The sequence below is a fragment of the Lepidothrix coronata genome, unplaced genomic scaffold (genome assembly GCF_001604755.1).
Source record: "Lepidothrix coronata isolate B3197 unplaced genomic scaffold, Lepidothrix_coronata-1.0 Scaffold57, whole genome shotgun sequence".
NCBI lineage: Eukaryota > Metazoa > Chordata > Aves > Passeriformes > Pipridae > Lepidothrix > Lepidothrix coronata.
The window spans coordinates 3,385,260-3,408,449 of record NW_016690237.1 but is presented as its reverse complement, the minus strand read 5'-3'; the positions used below and the strand labels follow the sequence as shown (position 1 = coordinate 3,408,449).

The 23,190-nt window shown below is 40.4% G+C and overlaps 1 protein-coding gene across 1 annotated transcript in view; it reads left to right on the top strand.

Moving 5' to 3' along the window:
- EFNB2 (ephrin B2) overlaps positions 1-23,190 on the top strand; it is a 44,953-nt gene continuing 21,763 nt past the window's right edge. Inside the window, exons 1-2 of the mRNA XM_017816624.1 lie at positions 1-963; positions 22,225-22,508. Coding sequence (XP_017672113.1) covers positions 836-963; positions 22,225-22,508 — 412 coding nt within the window. The 5' untranslated portion in view covers positions 1-835. The remainder of the gene's footprint in view (positions 964-22,224; positions 22,509-23,190) is intronic.

Here is a 23,190-nt window from a genome sequence, read left to right as displayed (position 1 = left end):
CGGCGCGCACTGCAGATCGCGCAACGGGGGAGAGGGACGATTTGACGCTGCGACTCCCCGCCGCCCATATTTTTTTTTTTAATTATTTACTGTTATCCGTTCCTCTTTCTTTCCTTGCTACGCTCCGTGGTCTTTGCCGGCGACAAGGACAGCAGTGCTGCTCCCCGGGGAAGCCGGAGCCCTGTGGATGCGCCTCCCTAGGACCGGGGGAGCTGACTCGAAGTGGATTTATTGACTCGTGGGTGTTTCCGAGCTCCCCGAAACAGCCCGGGCTAGCGTCCTGCGGATTGTAAACTGCGGGGAGCAGTGAGAGACACGCAGGAGGAGCCTCCCGCCGAAGCTGTGTCTTTTTCCCTCACCCCTTTATTTCTCCTACCACCGTTTGTTTTACCCTTTTTTTTTTTAATTCCCTACTCCTTTTCACGCGAGCCTTAAGACACTGTGAACGCGTATGGCGCTCTGGATTCAAATGGGAGTTGGCAGTTTGAGTGGCATCTTCCAAGGCAGCCGGGAGACCCCCTGTAAGAGGAAGAACTGAGGCGTTTGCATTTTTTTGTTATTGCTTCGGAGGTAGCTTGGATCTTACCTCACAGGAGATATTCCTACATGCGAGTGGCATACATGACTCAGTAGATCTGCTTGCAGCTCTCGCCAAGTACATCGTCGACTCTTAGCTTGTGATTTTTTAATTTTATTTTATTATTATTATTCCCTATTAATCGCCCCAGCTGTTGGGATACCGGGCACCCACCCTACTGTTGCTGCTCAGGTGCGGGGGAAGGCGCACGGCGGAGTTGGCGAGGCTCTGGGGAGGGACTCGGTGCCGCCTGCGACCATGGCAGCGCGGAGGCGAGATGCCTCCGCCTGGAAGTACTGCTGGGGAGCCGTGATGGTTTTATGCAGAACTGCACTGGCGCGGTCCATCGTTTTAGACCCCATATATTGGAATTCCTCCAACCCCAAGTAAGTTTCCAATCCGCTCCCGTCCGCCGTCTCCCTGGGGGCCGGCGCTGTCCTCCGCGGCCGTGTGCGGGGGAGGGACTGGACAGTGCGGCAGACCGGCCGCGGCTGCCTGGAGACGCGGGGACAGGGTGGGTGCAGCAGCGATGAGCAGCGGCTGCAGGGGACTCTGGCCAGGGCTGGCAGCAGGATCCGGCCCTCGACAGGGGGAGGGTTCCGTGTGGCGGCGGAGCGCCCCGTCCCCCCTTGTCCCCGGCAGGAGGGCCCCGGGAAGGGGGGCTGGCCACGACGGGAGGGGGCAGCGGACCGGGAGCGGGATGGAGATTGGGGCGGCGGTAGCAGGCTGAGACCTGCGGGCGGGGTCCGGGCTCGCCCGGGCTAGAGCAGCGGCGGAGGCCGGAGGAGCCGGGCTGCCTGCCCTGGGCTGCCAGGAAAAGGTGATACTCTTCAACTTCTCCGTCTGCAGATGCAAACTCATCCCATTGACTCCAGCGAAGTTACATCTGCTTATAACAGGGCTAAATTTGGTTGTGGAGTTGATGGTATCAAGGCACATGTCAGTGAGTAATGAACTAAGCATTACCCATCACACAACCATTTAGTGTCATTCTTCATTAACAAACCCAGGCAAAAATGTACATGCGTTCCCAGGACTTCACTGTTAAAGCACACTCTTAAAATAGAAGCGTATCCTTTAAAAAAAATTTTCTTTACTTAAACATACAAAATTATTGCTATTGGAAAGAGGAAATTCTGGAAAGTGGGCCGTCCTTCTAAAAAGAAGTCTGAGGCAGTAATGAAAAGCTAATTCTGCTACTCTTTTGTCCCCTTGAATTTTTGACATACAAAGTGGAAGTTGACTCTGTACAGTTGTGAGATCTTTTGAACTTTTGTGATTATAACCACTAGTTTAGAAAACAGAAATCACAGTAAGAAGAAATAGTCTGTAATGCCTTTAGGGAGTTTTAAACCAGTGATGCAACACCAGAAGTGGGTTAAAATAATTTCTTTAAACGCATGCTCTATCTTCAATTATAGATATTTAAAATCAAACCATATGCACTGGGTTAATTGAATTTAGAAGTTCCCATTAAGTCCAGTGAGTACATATCTTGCTTTCCCAGGGGACTTTGTACAGGAAGTGTTAGGTGGTGATGAGACAAGAATGAATGGAGTATTTCCTGGATCGAGGATTAATTCTGCGTAGGTGGCAGGATCTCCAGGAGTTTGTTGAAGATTTCAAAGTTTGAATTGGAAGTAGCATCTCAAGTTTATCAAGTAGCCTTGCCTTACAGGCATCATTATCTCCTGTTGTTTTCACCGAAGGAAAAAAATCGCTACAGATTTCTGCATGTTTTTTTTTTAGATAGTGTGAATAGTTGCTATATTTCTGCAAGTCTTTTTTTACCGAGCAGTTTTTCTGATATTTCTTAAAAAAACACCAGGAACGCTGTGGACTGCTCAATTCGGTGTCTTTATTTATAGCATTAATTGACAAATGCTGATTTTATATATGCACCAGGTGGGAAGCCTGTTAAAATAAACTTTAGCTCCAGTCACTGGCTCAGCACTTACATGATGCTACATAGCTAAAGCCTTTCTTTGACTTAAGAAAGACACGGCATCACATCAGAGAATAAAGCGGCCTGTCTGGTTGTAAAGCGGGCTTTATAAGGCTCTTTAGGCTCTCGAAAGGCAAAGGCTGCGAGCCGGGGTTACATTGCAGGAGTGGGCCTGCTGTGCTGGGTGGAAAACAGCCTTGGCTCGGCCTTGGAGGAAAGTGAAGGCTTTTGCATCCCAGCCTTCGCTGTGTTTGTGCCTACAGAGGTCACTCTTCCAAAGCAGAAGAGCCGGCTGTTCTGAGCTCTCCTCCGCCAGCCCCAACCTGCTTTCGCTTTTTTTAACTTACCTTGATCGCTTTTATTACCTATCAGTGAAACGAAAGTATCCGGGCAGCTGAATTCAACCCATCTTACAGAGCCTGGGGATATGTGTTTCCAAATCAAACACGATTTGTGTTTCCATTTAGTTAATTCTAAACTGTTTGATTACAAAAAAGGTTTGAATGTTGTTAATGGTAGATCTAATGATAATATCTAATTACTTTTTCAACTTAAATGCACGTTTAAAAATAGGTTGTGTTGCTGATGTAATTGAATTTTCTTGAGTGATTCATTGAGGCTTAATCACCACAGTGAAGAAGTACACTATTAAAATTAGTCTTTTCAATTGCTTGGGCTAGTGATTTATAGGGCACTTGGAGGCCTGGAGTTTGAGGAGGCTTACAAATGCATTCCTGATATTGCTGCCGGTAAGGCAGCTCCACTTCTCAAAGCAGGATTTCTTACTAATTCTTCTCACAGTTGTTTGCCTGAAGGATACTGAATAATTTCTCCTTATATGAGATTGTCCTTACTCTGGATTCAAGCTGCATGTTAGGTTGAGAAGTAAAGCTGCTGAATAGATCTTGGCATGGTATAATAATAAAGCTCCTTTCTAGGTTTGAAATAATAACTATCTTTGGTGCTGTTTAATTTATTCAGGGAAGCAGTGCATTTAACTCTATTGAAAGCCTCAACACATAAATCTGCTGAACAGGTAGGCAATTAAATGCTGGCAGAAGTTGTTAGTCAGGTTAATATATAGTATGAAATAATAAATTTTATGTTAAGGTGAATGTATAAACTGAATTGGTTTTGCACTGAAGTCTAGAGGTTATAATTTCTAGCAGGTGGCTGGGATGGAGAGCACACGGTAGCTATTTGAACACAGAGCTCCTTCCCTTGTTCCCCCCTTTCTTTTTAGAGATCTGTTTTATTGCCTTGGCCAAATCACAAGGTTGAAGTGACCTCCATATAATAATTATACCTGTGACTTTATTGCTTGAGAGGTTAAACATCATTGTTGCAGATGGTCTTGGTAGACTTTACAGACTTACCATCTGAAGAACTTCGGATCTCCTGATCCTGAAAACACTGAGGAAAAAATACTCTGTAGCTTTAACTCCTGTTACCACTTTTTAAGGGGGGACTTTCTGCCTGTGTTGTTTCTGCCAAGACAAACAATGTATGCAGATAGCACGGGTTACCTCAGTTTCACCTCACAAGGGCTCAGCACTGCCTTTGATACGTAGGGCCGCATGTAGTGTTAGGGGGTGCCTTTTTGTGAAGCAGTACAGGAATCTCATTCAAAAAAGCATCGCTTATGTCTAAGTGTCATTATTCCCTGCGTGCTATAGGCCGGCAAGCAGGGCGGTTCTTCTTAAGACATGTGGAAGGTTATCCTCACAAGTGGTGCCTTTGACACTGATTAAGTTAGGTTATATAGCTGTTTTTCTCTCCCTCTGATAACCAGTTATATATGGGATGTTTCACAGCCGCCTCTGAATGAATGCTAACATGTCAGAAACTGATAAAATAAACTACAATTGATGACCCTGTTAAATGTTCTATTCAGTAGCATATAGACTAGTCTGCTTTTCATTGTATCTGAAATTCTTATTTTTGTAGGTAAACAAATGCACATTCACTACGGATTGAATAGCCCCTTGAACTATGCTCTGCAGTTTGCATTTGGGTTAATCTTGTCGGTTTTAATACAGAGAGAAAAAAGGGGGAAAGCACCAGGGGTGGAATTGTTAGTGCTTTCACATCCACATTCCTCACATTTTGTCAGGATGATAAACTGTAGGTAATGGACAGCCCTTGTTTCACAGGACCGGGCTAGCCAGCCAGAGCACAAAGAGCTTGCTAAAACGATATCTCACAACATGTTTGGGAGCCTCACAGCTAGACAAGAATTTATTTGGGACTCTTGTGCTATGGGACCGCACTTTCTAACCTCAGCAATTACAGCTTCAAGCTGAAGAAACAGGAGTGGAAGATTAAAATGATTTAAACACGTGCTCCTAAATTGTACCCAAAACATAGCTATTGACACTTGGCATGCTAAGAGAAGGAGCGAGAGGTGGCTTCCAGTTCATTTGATATCTCTGGCATTTATAGCCAGGTCTCTGAAGCACAAGTGAATTAGCAAAATTAATTCAGAATAAACTGAAGGCTGATTTCTTTAGCGCATTATTTTCTCCAGCCTTTTTTATATGCAGTATAATTGCTATATTATTTATAGTAATTATCTTAAAGCATGTTATCTGTAAGCTGTGCTACGTTATTTCACTTTGTTTAATGAAGTAATTGCTTTTGGAGAGGCAGTGACTAAAAGTCATGCTAAAATCATTCAAGTTCTCCCTCTTCCCACACACAAGAATGCCACCCTCCTCCCCTTTTTTTTTTCCCCCTTTTTTTCTCTTCCCTGTTTTATTGTGAGGAGATCACATTGCTCGAGGTGTGACGCTCTGGATCATTTCAAATTCGGCCAAGGTTCCCGTCATGGGAAGTCAGCAGCAGAGGAGCTGAGGTGACTGCTGTGACACGCTGGCAAAGACAGGCCTTTCAGCCCTGAGCAGCAGCCACAGGCAGGCCTGCTTTGGGGACTTTTTTTTTTTTTTTTTTTTTTTTTTAGGATTTGGTCTTCATGTGTCAGTGCAAACCTGCACTACTTGAAATTGCTTGTTGCAAATGAGAAGAAAGTGTTCTTCTGAGGAAAAAATAGTGATTAAAATGTTATTCATGTTTGCCTAATGTCTGTCTGCCTTGGCTGCTGACATAAAGAAACCTGTTTTTCTGGTCATTTATCATACATCTACATGGATTTCCTTATGAGCTCATTCTTTGTGAGGCGTTGTGGAAACTTACATAGGAATGTTAAACTGCTTGAAATATTTTGATTAAAATACTCAGTGCCACTGAATATAGACTTTTAACCAGTACACTGTTGTCTTGGGGGAGGGGAGGTTTTTTTGGGAGGGTAGGGAGGGAGCAGGGAGGGAGAAGAGTTTATGGGGGAGTTGCATGAAAAAGCAGAGGAAGGGAGGATGGCAAATAGACAGTGTTAGAAGAGCTTGGAAAAAAACTCCTGTGGCTTCATTGTCTCTTTAAAGCCAGAGAACACAAAGACAAATGCAGTTCAGCCTTTCTCCCATGATGGTAAATGTAAACCGTTGACACAGCTCCCATGTTTAACTTGTTTAATTCTCATTTTAAATTCAGTACTATACCAGCCGTGTGAACTCTGAAGATTTCTTTAGTAATCCATTTTGTAGTTCCGAATCAAAAACAAAGTGAAAGGGTCTGACACAATTTGCTTTTATTTTTAGGCAAATCAACCCTGGTCATAGTTAATAAGGGGATTACAACCCAGACTAGGTCTTTACAGATGTAATGTAAATCAAGGGCAGAGTATAAAGAAACTGATCCCTTTTGATTGAAGTATGGTAAAAAGGCATAGAGAAACTAGCAGCAGTAATCTGATTGTATGGCAATAAAACCACCATTTTCTGTCTTTCAGATAAAAATAATGTGGTAAATCCATGCAGTTCATAAGATGTAAAGGCAGATAAAGGGTGGTGCCATGGCAACATATAGATTAGCTTGATGTTAGAAATGACACGTCTCTGAAAGGAGTGTTATAAACTAAGGGCCTTGCTCCGGGCTGTAAGGTATTATGTGAGAACTGCACAAAACTTGGGGGCCGGGATTAGGAAGTATGAAAGGCCTACTTGTGGCTTGGGGTGGTTGAAGCGGTGAAGAAAAGCTGCTCAGTTCTTGCTCATTGGTGGTGTATAATATGGTAAAGATAGATTTCATTTACTCCTTTTTGCTGAGATGGGGGCCGATTAAAACTTGAGATGGCTGCAGTTGTGAGGTGTGGAAGATTTTCCTTTTTAACTCCTGCCCTAGCAGCAGCCTTTCTGAAGAATTGGCTGCGCTTGGGGTTTGTTACCTTCATCTAATAGGGCTTCGGGCAGTAGCATGCTGGCAAGGCACAGACAGCAGAGGGGATAGGTGGGATTGGGGTTATCTGGAAAGAAAACAAAGACCTTTTGATTTCAGCTGTGTTTCAGTCTGTGGTCTCCATCTCACCCTCCGTGGGAGCAGCAAAGATAAACATGCTGCATTGTCTGTGCCTTGGCCAGGTGATAGTTGAGAGAATCTCTTGTGTTTCCCGTCCTGCAAAAATATAAAAGAAAAAAAACACAAAACAAAATCACCACAAACAAAACAGCATCCATTCTTATTTACCAGTCAGGCTGCAGATAACCAAATGGATCTGGCTCAGTCTCTAGGTGGTGTTTATTTTCGAAAGGCAAGCTGAAATCTAGAAATGAATGAGATAAACATCTGCCTCTTCCCCCCCCCCCCGAGTTTACAATCACTGGGATGAGTTTGCTGTCGGCCTCTTGAGTTCAGCCTGCAGACAATTTAGCTATGTTTTGTCATTTATTTTAAGCAATCTGCAACTGTAAAGGTAGTAAAAAACCTCTCCTAGTGCAGCTACTTGGATTTGGTTTTTCTTGCCTTTTCTTTTAAAGAGCTTTCTAAATAGTTAATACCTGCTTTTCTACCCAGCTGACAACCCTGAACACTCTCAACTTAAAGTCAGTATTGCATTGCAAATCAGCGGTACGATTCAAATGAGAAATACCTACTTTATTGCCTGCTCATTCGTCTGCTAAGGGGGGAAAGAAAGCACTCAGCATTTGTTAGGCACAGTCTAGACACAAGAGGAAAAAACACCGAAGCCTACAATAACAGTTGTGTCTTTCTTTAGTGGGAGTGAGCCTGGGATGAGCTTGGCAAAATGGAATTCATGCTGTTTGTTTGGCAGTGGCTCGGACACTTTTAAAGTGGGTTGGTTTTTTTTCTGTTTTGATTTGGGCTTTTTTCTTTTTTTAATATAAAGATGTTAATTACATGCTTGAATCTATCATTCTTATCCTACCCGATGGTATGCTGGAAATCTTCACAATTCTGACTGAAAAGGGAACTCCAGACCCCGATGTCTAGCTGCTGATGGTGATGTGATTTAACAAATGAAAAATAAACATGTGCATATAGGGAGCCAGACAGATTGGCAGAATACAGGGGGCCTGAAGTGCTCAGATAGGTTTCCTGTCTTGCAACTTAACCTTCACAAATCTATATCAAAAGATCCAATTCATTTGCTGAAATTCTCCAAAGCTCAGGGGCACCCTCATCTAATTTACAGGCCGGTCACATCCAAGCACCTTGCATTCTGCATTTGACAATGATTGCTAATGGGCCATTCAACTAAAGTATTTGCTTGTTAACAGGGAACAGAGCATGATAAATGTCCAGCAAGCTTGCAGCCTCCTTCAGCTTTTCAAATGCAGACTGGTGCATATTTATGGCAGGCAAATGACAAAGAGAGAAGCTGAATTACTCTGGCCTTATGCTTTCTGTTCGAACGAGGGTTAAAGTAATTAAAGAAATAATGCAAAAACCGATGTCCTTTGTTTGCCCACCATTATCCAACGTTTAGCTTTCGAACCTGCCTGTCATGTCACATTTCAGAAATGTCCCAGATAAGGCACGACAGGTTTGGCAGGGAGAAGTGGGGAATCCTCTATGGAGAGCATCTTGGGCAGGGCACCCCACCTCTTCCAGCGCACACACTGAGTCCTTCCCCTCCAGGTTCCGCTCTCCTGAAGGAGTTTTCAGTGACATAAACTCGGAAGATGTCTTTAAAACACAGAGGTTTTGCAATTTGCACTCCTGTTCCCTAGATGAGAAAAAAAAACCACCACACAGAACAGTGGAGAGGCTTTGAGAAAACAAGTACATTGAGCTCAATATGTTTCTGAAAGCCTAGTATGAAAACAAAATGGCAGAACAAAAAACAGTTTTGTAATGCTCCTCTGCCCCCAGATAGATCTTAAGACCTGAAACGATAAAGCATACACACAGAAATTTCCTAAACTTGAAGGGTCTTCATTGTCATTTTGAATTATCTGGGGTTTTTTTGGTTACCGTTTCTGTCCCTGTAAAATCATGTTTAATCTTAGCCTGGTTTTCAGAAGTCTTTGAGCAGACTTAAATACACAATTACAATAGGTAATTTTAAATTTCATATACGGAAATCTCATTTAGTATTTTGTATTTGTAGTTTCAAGTAGATAAACATGTTCAAAGCTTCTGTCTAGCTCCTATTCAACTCCATGAAAATACCTCCTGTGATTTCAATGAGTACTGCAAGTCTTACAAGCCTGCAAGGGCTTTGCATTATAATTGTTTTTTCATTATAGGCAAAATTTAAATTTTCTTATAATGAACAAAATCTATCATTTTAGTTTAGGAAAGAGAACATCCAGATTTTATTTTCCTGTTAACTGTGATGCACAGAACTTTGATGTAATTATATACGTTGTCAGAGACAGCAAATAAGGGCAGGACCTCTATCTTTTTTGGCAATCCTGGCCAGCCTACACCCAGTGTTTATTGCGGTATCAGCATGATAATTATAGTGCAGCTGATTTAAACTTTGTTGTAATAGTCTATGCTTTCTTCTGGTTTTAAACATAAGTTCCAAGCCAAAAACGATAAAGGCTGGTAGAGGATTATGTTGCTAGGTGATTCATTCCTGGTGTATGGCATATACATAACTGTAAGATGGGTTTCCTACCTATAGTGTTCTTTTTAAATGTCTCGTGGTTGATGGCTAAAATAAGATTTACAAAACTTTATTTAGTAGGATCAGAGCTGTGTACACTTTAAAGCATAATCAAGTTTTACATGTGTCAATGGAAAATGAGAAATTATTTGGAGGATAGGTTAGGTGGTGGAATGATAATGTTAGGCTGAAAAATCTGCAAATTGCTTCTCACTGTTTGTTAGCTTTTTTTCCTAATTATGCATTTACTTAGGTACCCAAACTAGAGAACGGCAGTGGGAAAGGTGAACACTGTACTGTAAAGGGAAGTGCATTTTAAAGCTACGAAGAGGAATTTGAAATTTTATTATTATTATTGTTAGTTAAAGCCCAGTCTCACTTGAATGCAATTTTATTTTGGATTGGGAGTTCTGCCAGACTTCAGCCTGTCAGAGCTAAGAAGACTCAAATCAAGTCCAGGCCTATTTCTGCAGCAAACGGGAATCCTGGCTCCTTGCCTGTGGATTCATTCAGGAAGACCCATCTGGCTTTTGATGTTCTGCAAGTTTGAAACAGTTTGTTTAAGGAACCTATGCAGTGAGCATTGGTAGAAGCACACATAACTGCACTTCTTCTGACTGGTGGTGCATCGTTTCGCAGTTTCATTTTTGCTTGGTGCTTGCCATCTGCTTACCTGCTGCCTGAGCAGCAGTTGGTTTCTATACCTGACTGGATAAAAGTGTAAATTTGGAGTTGGGAACATCTTGACTCCTTTTGAGGATTTGCAGTCCCACTTCAGTTGCTGTCCACACTTCAGTTGCTATCTTCATGTTTAATTAATTTAAGTTTAGTTCGGAAGCAGTCTAGCTTAATCACTGCAGAACGCTTGACCTTCAGGTTTTTGGGGTGTTTCTTTTTCCAGGGTATTTCTGAGCTATATAGATTAGCTGAACAGAGAAAGTCACATTGGCAGACAAGATTACTAGTCTGCGTGAAAAACATTTTAAAAGATAATTTTTAATGGTAATCATTGTTCTTTCTATCAGACAGTTTTTAGGCACTTTTTGAAGAAAACCAAAAGCCAATTCTTCTTAAATTTTTAGCTTATTGTAGTCTTTTCCATTTTGTGGATCTGTGTGTGAAACCAAGACAAGCAGGACTGCACTGTGCTCCTAGGGCCTGACTTGGGAAACTGTTCTTATTCAGAAAAATTCATGTCAAGCATGTTCTGAATGCTGAGTATTTTTGCTGAAGCGGGATGAATTTGAGCATGAGCTGTCTTGAACCAAGGCCAGAGTGAAGAGTTTTTTGGGCTTGGACAAATACAGATCTCTCTGAAGCTTCATTGCTCTTTTTTAAATATCAGAAAATTCTGTCAGAAGCTACAGCCCTGTCTGCATTTGGAAAGAGATGTGTAGCTTACCAGTAGTCAGTACCAGTGGTGATCCCTTGTGCCAGCTGGGAGCTTGAGCGGGCACATAAGCTGTGCCTCTGGAGTCTGGCTGCACTGATAGCTCTGCTGGAACTGAGTTTTCTGTGCTTTTTTTTGCTCACCCTTTGGTGTATTGCCAGCAGCACATTTCCACTGACAACTGATCACTGAGGATGACCCCGCTGTTCCCAAGATCTCCTGTTTTCCCCTGAGAGAGAACCCAGTGTGCAAGGGGTGCACAGGCTTAGCCTCCCTGGCGATAGAGCCTGAATGAAATGTCACTGTCTCATGGGTGCAGGGCAATGGGTTAAAACTAATCATCTCGATCTTTTGTTGTCCCCAGCTTTCTGCTGAACCCCTCTGATGGACTCTTCTTTTGGGGCAGGGATGTCAGTCATGTGTGTAATGCCCTTCTGGGTGTTTACAGATTTTTTTTAACTAATCCAGTGTCAGTGTAACTTCATTTGAGAGGGTCAGACCTGCAGTGGACCAAAAGCTGATTCTTGGTAGGTCAGATATTGCTACTGCCTTGAAGGTGGCTGCGGCCACCCAGTTTATGCTGCTTCTGCAAGTCAGTCAAACTTGGGTGAAGCTGGTACACAATGTAAGAACGTAGGATCGATCGTAGGATCTTCGTGCTCGTAAGTGGCTGAATCTGGGGTTTGATGGGAGAAACAAATGCAGACTGATTGCAGATCTCCCACTGGGTTTTTGCTCAAGGTCATTTGCTCCTCGGCATAACAATGGTTTGCCAAAATAGATTTGTTATACAAACTTTTATACAAGGCTGTTATTGATTTGGCGTAAGTTTTCCTGAAAATAGGGAGTTAACAACTTCGACTTCCGATGTTTACTTATGCAGGCAAATGGTATGCAGTAATATATTTTCTAAAGACTGCCAAGCAGATGAGATTTTTTCTTTGAATTTGAGATATAATCACTGATCATTAATGTCTCATCAACTAAAAGGCGGTCCCTGCCCTCTTTTATAGACTTAGCTTGGAGCATGTCCTGAAACAAGACTGTACAGGTGTGAACTACCTGTAGTTATGAGAAGGGAGACTGAAAACTTTGATTGGCATTCTTACATTGTGGCTGACATAAGACATTTGTTTTTCTAACAGGAATGGTGGAGAAGAGCACAGAATAGCACAGCAGTAGAACAATCTGGTTTGCACTTATTGAAAAGTAGTTCTTTGGCAAGTGCCAGCTGCTCGCTGTTAGCTTTCTAAAAGCTAAGACTTTAGTGACTTGTGGAAGAAACACACATGGTTTAGTTCGACTTTGTGTTCCATGCTAACTACTGCTCTGCATTTCTTTAATAAAGTGCTATCTCTCTTGGTTTTGGCACACCCTGCCTCTGTGTGCACAAGTCAAGTAGAGCAGTGGTTTTGCGTTACGCTGAATTCATGGCACAGATTTTTTTTATTTTACTTTCTTTTTTAGTTTTTACCCAAAATTCAAACCATAGAAATACCTGATTATCTTTGCCGCGAGAGCAAAGAACTACTTTAATATTCCCAGTAGCATATTTTGAACAACAATTCTTTAATTAAAACAACATTGGTCTCTTCCTGTATTTCATAGCTAGCAAATGAGAGAAAACACCAGTGTTAATATCAAAGGGAGTCAGTTTTCATTACAGTAATGGTTCAATTGTGCAATGCTGTAGGCAGTGAAATTTAATATTATTGTGACTTGTACTGTAATTGTAGGATGACAGAGGAAAATGGATTAAGTTTAAATATAAGTGTACACAGCAGCACATGGACTTTGTCAATGGAAGCTGAGGGTTGGGACGGGATGGGTCCCCTTCTGGCTCTGTCACAATGAATTAGTATTTTGTAAATAGCTGGCCACTAGACTATAGATTTATTACCTTTTGCAGATCTATGTGGACATAGACATACATCGATTCCATACTGACTGTAATTGCAGTGTGGAGTTGCAGAACTGGTTTATGCCTGTAGGCTTGCAGGGTATTTGAATGTCTAGGCTTCTTGTCTTCACCTTTCATGAAAATATTCTTGCCTGCCAGTTTGTGAAGTTTTCTTCTGAAGGATACACCCATCCTTTCAGTTCAGGCATTGCTAACACATGAATGACCTCAGACTGGAAAGCCCTTTGTCATCTAGATGAATAAACCAAAATCAAGTTGCAGATGATCTTTGCTTTAGAAAATTATGCTGTAGAGACAACTAGTGTTAATGACCAATATCCCCCTCTTTTCCAGTTGCCCATATACATGCAGATTGCAATGGAAGACAGTAATTTAAACCATCCATTACTGATCTCTTCCATGAAAGATTAAGGACAATCAAAACTAGATGTTTCATCTGTTTGCAGTGTAGGCAAGTGGAAGATGTCTCCAAAGCCTGATAGCTAAACATGATGCCCTGTTGTTTTACCCCATATCTTCACAGTGTTTCTCACACATGTGTTCGTGTTGAAACCTGTTCTAATGTTAGAGTGCAAAAGGGGGCAGTAAAGTGCTATCCAAAAAAAAATGTTTATTTTTATAGGTGTTTTTTGTGTCAAAAGTTGCTTTTCTCAATAGGTTTAGAATCTCCTGTATTAAAGTAATGATCACATGAATATTTTCTGTTTGAAAGGCTTACAAATATTGCCAAAGCGTGTCTTTAAGTGTTGTGGGAATAATGTTTGCCCTGTGTATTTCTATGTATTTCTGTCCTTTAATGGAGTCCTGAAACATGCTATATATTTGAAAGGAATCAAAGGCAGGAAGCTCCCCTCAGATATATTTAGTACATAGCTATATGAAGCACTTTTGAAAGAATTCCAACTTTGTTAATCATGGCTTATTCTCATGTTATGCACTAGAAGTGCCACGTTTCTGGAAAAAGTAAAATGAAAAGAATGCTGAGGCTAGGGGTTTCTGCTTGAAGTACTAAAGTGTGTAGTGGTGGCATGGGTCAAGAGTTGGGCACTCATCCAGACCCGCATGCATCATTTGTCAAGAGGTAACTAGAAAGAGCAACTAATTATAATGCACCTACTGAGTGCTTTTTCTTTCAGAAATTCCTCAGAATAAGCCATTTATACAGACTGGCTGCTACTCTCCACTGCAGCCACTTGCAGTTTTTAAACTCCACATAGAAAGCACATTTCTGCTGAAATGAAATAAAAAGGAGAATGTGCCTGTGTGTTTCCATACTTCTGCATCAGAGCAAGTGAGCAATGATTCCCTGTTTGGTGAAGCTGAGTAAGTCCAGCACTGCTGTGAGGTTCATATTTCTGTAAATGCTGATGAAATGTTAATATAATACACTTTAAAATAGAACACTGGTCATATCCATCGTCCTTTTTTTTTTTTGTTCTTAGTTAGAAGACTGTCCTGAAGCACATTAGTGGTTCTTTTGTGGTAACAGGAATTGATTTAGTAAATGGATCAGAATTCTCTAGTGCTTTAAGTACTTTTAGTAGAGCAGTAATTGCTTTCTGCACATAATACAGAAACTTAATTGCTATTAATAGTACCTTATGTGGAGGTCATGTATGAAAATCGAATATAAAATCTGGATTTTTTTTTAAAAATTCCTTAACTTTAGTAAAAAATTGGATTGTACATCTTTTCAACATTCAAAACTTACCCTTGTGATAAATATTTTGAGCCAGGTTGTATGTTCTTTTGCAAAAACCACATTGTACAGGAAAAGACAGATAGATGTTTGCTCTCAGAAGTTTCTTTTAAAGGAGGGAAAACATGCTTAACTTTTATGGGAAGAAAAACAGGCATTCGTTTTTGCACTCTGGTTTTCTGCTGGGGGTGGAGGAGTAAAACACGAGTTGGTCTGAAGGTTTTAGTTGTGTGAGTTTTTTGCTTTGTTCTGCAAGGGAGAGCCAAAGCAGGAGGGAAAGGGCAGTTTTTGAGCAAAACTAAACCATCTCTCGCAGGCGGAGATGACGCCTGGTTGAAACAGATACACTGTCTTAACAGCAAAACCTTTCTGCACACTGGGTGGCTGAACGCAGTGTGCTGCCTCTGCCCAGTGGGGTGGGCTGGGGAAGGGGGGCCCCTGTATCTGTGGTTACTCCAAGATGCCATGATCTCACCCTGAGATGACATGATTCCCTGGACAGGGATTGCAAAGTCACCTACCTCTGCTGGAACCCAGGACTGAGATAGCGCTGAGTCTGAGGAGTCTGCGGCAACTCCTTTGGCTTATTTACTTTTTCTACAGAACAATATCACATCTGTAACCTTGAACATCACAGCTTTTAAGGAACCAGCTTTTCTTTTTGAGTGTCTCCAATAAGATGTGTTTGGTACCATGTTGCAGGTGACCTTCCATATATGTGAACGATGAAAGGGGTACGGTTCTTGCCAAATATCGTGTGTTGGCTGCAGGTTTTGTGCGCTCTCAAATGCAAGACACCTTTAGACTTGTGACCATTCTAAGCTGAGTGGGGCAAAATAGTGTATTTGCAACAGCACTAGTCTTAAGAGTTATTTGTTGAAGGAAGCTCATAACTCATCAGAACTGTGTGTGATATGATGGTACAATTTGACTCTCAAATCCACGCAAAAAAATGTTTTCTTTGGGGAGAAGTGTATGCACTGTCAGACCATCCTTATTTTACAGCTGTTAGAAATCACCTGTTGTATTTTAAATGCCTTCCTCTACTATTTTGCTAAAGGTAGTACGATGAATGGATAGATGAAAGGGCTGAAATTTTTATACGTTTCTAATTCCCTGTCCAGCAAAAAATTTGAGAAAGCGTAATAATACTACAGAATGGTTCTTGTGTAGGTTATTAAGACTTCAGTTGCAAACCTACTGCATTGTTTTGCCCTACTGAAGTCGATAGAAATTTTGCAACCAATTTCAGTAAGAATAGGTTCAGGAAAATGCACCAGGAACAGTGCCTATTTGCATGGCTACTTGGGACACATGAAATGGTGGCACCACTGCCATTTTCTGTCCAGAATTGAGATTAAAACAAAATAAAATTTCAGTGCATTGCAGGTATTTGCCCCAGGTCGTCTGAATGAATATGAGCTCCTTCAGAGGTGAGGAAGGGGGAGAAGAAGGAGGTACCCCAAGCCCCAGAATGGAGATCAGCTACGGTTTCAGGGGACAGTTTCAAAGCGTTTGTGGTCTTACTGCAGGTTTTATTGCAGGGGAGCATTCTTCCCTTGCAGTAGAAGTGAGAAATACAAGAGCTGCAGTTTTACCAACTTGTCTTACATTATTTTATAGTCTGGCTTTTTATAATGTTGTACTTGCCATTAAAGATCTTAAGGAATGAGCGTGAATATATTTGCGTATTTTTCTGTTTGAATTCCATTTAGTTTCTAGCCTGCAAGTCCCATTAATGCTAGTAACTATTCCTTACATGAATGGTTTCATTAACTGTGTGGAAAAATGTTACATATAAATAAAGGTCAGCGGATTAAACTTCTTAAATTTTATTTAAATTCAAAAACATCCCTGTTGAGCATGTTCTGTAAAACTTCACTATAGTATTAAAATGATTTAATAAGATTGCACTGGCAAAGAAAAGTAGCTTCCATAACTCACTTAAAAAAAATTTAATAATATGAAATGCTGTACTTCTTTTTGCTTTCAAAGTTTTGTTTGCTAGTCTTTGTATAAAGCCAGTCTGTCATCTTGCTGTGTCACTCCATGGTATTTTTTCTTGCAGAGACTTCACGTAAGCATAGTGCCTTTCTTTTTCACAAAATTACATACCCATTTTGAGACTCCATATTAATCTTGTTTTGATGAAGTTTGTTTTTCTGTCTGTCCACAGCAGTTAATGATCCTCTTCTCATTGAACTCATGTTCACTTAATCCATTTAAATTGGAGTGAGATGAGTCCTATAAAATCACTGCTTCTGCTAAAAAGGCGTTTCATGTTTACAGCTGGGTGTCTACATTCTATCCACATGGCATATCTTTGTATACGATGTTGAGTATGACAGAAACTAATGCGAAAGCTTTGTATAGAGCAAAGGACTCTTACAGAGAGCTCTGGTCTATGTTTTTGAATTTGATTCAGTTCAGTGTTTTTGGGAATCAGTAAACTGATTTTCATCATAATTAGCCCACTACTGAAATCATTAGCTTTTTCTCGAAGCTTTTATTTGGTTTGCATCAAGCTGGTTAGGACTTTTTCCTTGCTTAAATATTTCTCCTGTGGATAAAGTGATATTCAAAATGTGAATGTTGTTATTTTCTCAAAAATAAGGTGATGAATACATAAACTATTTAATAACCATTCTTTTTAAATAGTAAGGACTTGTATGTGGAATGTCATTCTGTATTCTGTTTCAGTTTGCAGTTTTACAAGTAACGGACTAACATAGTGTGTTATTAGTATTCATGACATTTCCTTAATAAAACTTTTCAATTAATAACTTTATAATCAGGCTGGTAGTTAAACTTCATAAAGTTAGGTGGGTAGGATTCCCCAACAGTAGGTTTCAGGCTGCATTTTAAGAAGTGTCTTGATTGTTCACATTTTTAGGGTTATTTTTGGACATTAATTTAAAGCTAACTGCCTACACCAATTAGTTCAGGTAAGTTATTAAAGCACAGAAGTTTGGCACTGTTTTCCCAGTTAAATATACAAGACTTGCAACAAGTAGTAACACGCTTTCTAAAATTGTGTTTATTTTGCAATTACTAGAATACCATTACAGCTAAGTGTGCATATCTATATTTATAGTATGTGTACATATATCTATGTGTGTGTATGGTTTTGGAAGTTGGAAAAAGCCTGACAAAACACTTGGTTACATCAGTCAATACTGATTAACAAAAACTGTTTAAGAATTTTATCTGTTGATAATTTTACAATTTCAGAAATGACTGTGTAGTAAGAAATGGTAGAATACTCTCAGTGAATAAGAGTGTGGGTAGGTTCTTTTTTTTTTGAGAATTTGCTGTTATGAGATTAGACAGGTTTGAGTGGTTATCATTAAGCAAAATTCCTTTGTAATTTAATATGCTTGAATGTGCTAAGTTTCTCTGAACAGTAACAAGATTCATAAGAAATTAGTTGGAAACTGTGCAAAATTTATGTTTTTATAAAATTTTACAATCAAATTTAACTTCATGAGGACTTTGACCAGTAAGGGTATGTTAGTGCCAGGAACTGCTGCTGGGCCTTAAAATAAATGTGGTAGAGAAAATCATTGTAGCTCTGGTGTGAGTGGGGAACAAGATACTCTGTTCCTGTTTTCTGTTTGTGTGTCATGTGACTTTTTGGTCAAATACTTTTATTTCAAAAAATGTTTGGAACTCTGCAGGTTGATATAACTTGATAAGCTACATGATTAGTTGGACATGTGGGAGGGATTCACATCCATGGGCTTTTCACAGATGTCAAATGTCGCCCACAATACACCAGTTTTGGGCTGACAGTAAAAGTACCATCTGTATCCAAAAGTGCCAGACAGAAAGTGCATGAATTTCATCGTACAGCTTATATGGTACTTAATATACTTTTCTGTGCTTTCTCACAGCAAGCACCAGGATTATTTATTGTGAGCAGGATTTTTCAAATGCTCTAAAAGTCTTGCTATATCTGAGTGCTGACAGAAATGAGTTGGGAAGCTCGCTAAGCTTCTCTCCTAAGTTTCTAGTGGGGTACAGGGGCCTATATTGGTATGTAAGTTTCCCAGTAAATAATATTTAGAGCTGAAACTCAGAAAATTAGAAAGTTAGCTTTTTTTAGACAGCAGCAGTTCCAGTACTGTTGCTATCCTGACTGCTCGGAGAGCATGCCACTGCCCCAAGCCACCACTGGAGCAACAGAGCCTCCTCAGGATCACTCACAAGATTCTGTAAACCTCTTGCTCCATCTTTATTATATTTCTGTTTTGATGGGGAAAAAGCTTTTCAATTAGTTGAAGGCACATTCTGATCAGACTTTTTAAGCCATTTCATTAACCTGATTTTTATAGTCACCATCCTGGAAACATTTCATCAGTGTTGATGCTACTCCAGAATAGTTAAGGCTACATGAACACTTGTGAAAATAAAGATTCAGGATTAATCCTAAAAGTTTTGTAACCTCTACTAATGCTGAATGTATGTTGTCCTTTCTTTTATTTTTCAGATAGAAGGTCTTCAAAAATAGGATCATAAAACAGTAGTCTTAATCCTCCTGACATTTCATAAATAGCTTCAGAAAATTCTTAGTACCCAGCGAATTATTTACTTAAAGTCTTTAGAAAAACTACAGTAGCAAAAGTATATAGGGATATGGGGATAATAATCATGACTACTACTAATGAACTACTGTAAGTTTTGTTGTCAAACTGAAATACGTAAGGTGAAACTTTTTCGTTATCTCCATGCATATGCTTTGTTGTTGTGAGAAAATAAGGAAAGTAAATTTGTAAAATATCTCTCTTGCAAAGGTCACGATCAAAACTACAAACTGGAAAAAATTTCAATACAGTCAGGTTCTCAGATTAATCCTTGCATTTTCAACCTTTTTTCTTCCCTAATCCTATCAGCGTTAGATCCTGCAAGTTCAGACACTCAAGTGAAAGGAGACTTACTGAGTTTAGTTCTAAAACTGTGCAGACTTCAGAGTCATAGCAAGAATATTCCCCTGCCATAAAGTCTAACAAGTGCATTGGTTTAAAGCTCTTGTAAAATGTAGTTTTAGTTTTCTGTTGGGGGTAGTTCTGTCCTCTACCTTTTATGGGGCAATTCCTGACTACTTAGCCAAGGCTCACAAGTGTGCTTTCTCTCCTGTAGCTATTTCTGAGGATTGCCTGGCATGCTGTTTCTCAACTCATCCTGTTTGTGCTCAGAGTCTGCATGGAGTATGTGGCTGTTTCACGTATATACACAAAGTCTAAAATTGGAATCAGCATTTTTTGTTTTTCAGAGGAGCTTTTAGGTCATATTATTGATAATGAAAAACAAGTGCATTTATCTAACCTTACAAATTTTATATTTGTTATGTATGGAAATCTAAATTGATTAATTCAAAAGCAAAGATGCAGTCCTCTGAAATCTCATGTGTTTCATATTAAACATTCCCATTATGTGAAGAAGAATTGCTGGCAAGAAGAAATATTTTCAGCAGTGGGATCATACAGTGACCATCCTTTGTCCTGGCGTGCATAATTGACATCTTCCTAATGTACAACACTGCTGCACAGGAGCAAAGTTAAAATGGGACTATAGTCAGACAAGGTGGTAAAGTCAATCACAGATGATGGAGATTGGCTCAGAAGCTCTGTCCCTTTGCCTTCGCCTGGTCAGAGTTGATCCCCAAGGAGAGCCAAAATCAGGATACGAGCTGCTCCCTTGGGAATGTTTGCAGACTGAGATCTTCCTGCCCACCTTTCCTTGGTGCCCCTGCAGAACTGGTCTTTCCCTCAGTCATAAAATCACAGAACCAATCATTTAGGTTGGAATAGGCCTGTAAGATCATCAAATCCAGCTGTTAACCCAGCACTGCTGTGTTCACCACTAACCATGTCCCTTAGTGCCGCATCTTCACCTGCATCTGGTCGTCGTTCTTTAGGCCTATAACTCCGAAGATGCATTTCCACATTCCCATTTGTTTCGCCATTTCAGCTTTCAGGAAGTGGTAGTCACTGCATTCCTTTGGCATGTCTGAAAACTGGAGGGGGAGGAAGCACAGCTTTGCCCCATCTCCACTTCAATCTCATTTTGAGCAGCCGTGGCCAAGCCCAGTTTCTGCAGTCTGGAAATTACACTGCACGGCACAAAAGAGTGCAGTAATTTATACATCAACAGTCGCTTTTCTTGCCATAACATTTCATTGTTCTAGTTCCCTAAATCTGTAATTACATGTCTTTGTCCTGCTACGTGCTGCTTCATAACAAATATAATTCTTACACAGGCTTTGTGAGTGAAAATAATCCTGCTCAATTAGCACAGATCATAAACTTGAATTGTATAGGAGCAAGCAAAATTTGGGGGGCGTTGCATCATCTTTTAATTTAGTAAGTTCTCCCCCACCACTACTGCTGGTGGCTTCTTTCGCCAAGCCAGAGGCTGGAGGTCACTGACTGACGCCTACAGCTTTGTTCTGTGTGGATCTTAATACTCTTAATTTAAACTTTCCAGGAAAGCTGACTGTGAATAAGCTGGATTTACTACGTGTGTTGTTTAAATGCTAGCACTTGGAGAAGGGTGTTCATTAGGCAACAATTGTTTCGGTCGGTTTTTCAGGCCGATTTTCCATTAAGGAAGAAAAGGCTGGCAGGCAGGAGAAAGAGGAAAGAAAGTCAGTCTTTTAGGTCTGTGCATTCGAGTACGTTGTGTTGTTGGCTGTCGTTCTAAAACATGCACTTTTTGGCCTTAATTGGAACAAATATATCTTAATGGAGAGAGAAACAAACTTGCTGTGGCTTTTGTCTTTGTGAGAACAAAGCTCCTCATTTTGTGGATTAATCAATACTATAAGTAATTATTTATATTTTTCTTTCATGAAGTGCTGATGTTTGCCTGTTAATTATTATGAGCAGAAAGATACAATATTATGCCTAAGTGTAAACATTAAAGCTCACTGTCTGCTTGTGTAATAAGTGTTCCCATACTAAGGCAGAAGCACACCTGCGTTTCACTTCTAGCAAAAAAAAAAAAAAAATCAAAAAAGAGCTAAAATAATGACAGTAATGGTGGAGTTTATGAAGAGAAATCCTTGTAGTGTAGCGGTCACACTGTCTTGGTTATAAGTGTTCTACCAGAAGCATGTGTGGTCTTTGGGTCTGTTACAGACCCATTCTGGGTCTGTAAGCATGATGCTGCTGAGTGACTGATGTTCCTTTGTGTTATACTAGTAATATCAATCAGCATCTTAATATGTTGTTAACTCTTAAAATCTAAGTTGTTTCCTGTCCCACTTGGCTGTTCAAGGGGTATGAAAGATTATTCTTGTCATTCTCCCATGTCCAACATTAGCAAAATATGTGCAGGAATAGTAGAATTGTTATCAAAGCGGAAAAACAAAATTGTAGCCCACCAGATATTGCAGTAGGTGCTCTACATGCCAAATGTGGAAAAAATAGCAGTGCTTGCCAGAGAGAGATGTAAAACCTGCTAGAGTTCCCACAACTGGGATAAGGACTATAAGATTCAATCCATCTCTAATTTCCAAGATCTAAATAAACGTCTTATTGATATTGAGTTAGGCTTAAACTATTAAGATTTGGTTTGCTCAGTCTGTCATTTTGGTTTTGGAAACTGTGTTTGTTCCTTTCTGTTCACTGCAGTTGCTACTTTTCTGCATGAGATTTTATCAAGTGTCTCACATTTTCCCTCTTCTTCTCTTCCCCTACCCCCCCTTTTTTTTTCCCATTTTAGATTCCTTCCTGGACAAGGATTGGTACTATATCCACAGATAGGAGACAAACTGGATATTATATGCCCAAAGGTGGACTCTAAAACTGTTGGTCAATATGAATATTATAAGGTCTACATGGTTGATAAAGACCAAGCAGATAGCTGTGCTATTAAAAAGGACAATACACCTCTACTCAATTGTGCCAAGCCAGATCAAGATGTTAAGTTTACCATCAAGTTTCAAGAGTTCAGTCCTAATCTCTGGGGCCTGGAATTTCAGAAGAACAAAGATTATTACGTCATATGTAAGTTTCATGTTTTTGTTCATTCTTTTGATTATAATTGTTCATTCTTTCTTGCGCTGTCTTGGACATTGTAAGCAAACTAAGAGGAAAATGAATGGGTTTGTATTTTTTACCTAAAAATAATTTCTTGCTAGCATATTTTCAACATTATTCCTGATTTCTGAAGGGTCTCTGTCTCTTTTTTCTTTGGTTTGTGTAAATCAAATTAGATTGTACTTTTATGCCTGTAAAGGGCTTCTTTTTTCTGTGCACAGTGTTGTGTCATGTGTTCGCACTGAAAGTTGTGTGCAGCTAAACTGCAGTGCGTTTCCTGCCCAGAGCCCTGGTGATGTACCATGCTGTTCGCCTTGTCCTTAGGTCATCTTATGCCACGAGTAGGAGTACGGTGACCTGGCTATTCTGAGATGGGGCATCCTATGTGACATGGCTAGCCATTGCTCCATGTGGTCCAGGCACTCCCACAGGAAACGTCTTTTGGTGGTTTTGGTGCCAATTTTGACAGTGTAGTTTCCTCACAAGGGTTACTGATGAGGGGCTGTGGTTGAACATGCCTTTCCTCACAACGTACTTACTGTGTCCATACAGTAGTCAGGAGGGTTCTTGGGCAAAACCTAGGCTTGCATGATTTGGGAATTTCATCCTTTTTCCTGGTCCTGGCTTGCAACATGAATGTGCACGACAC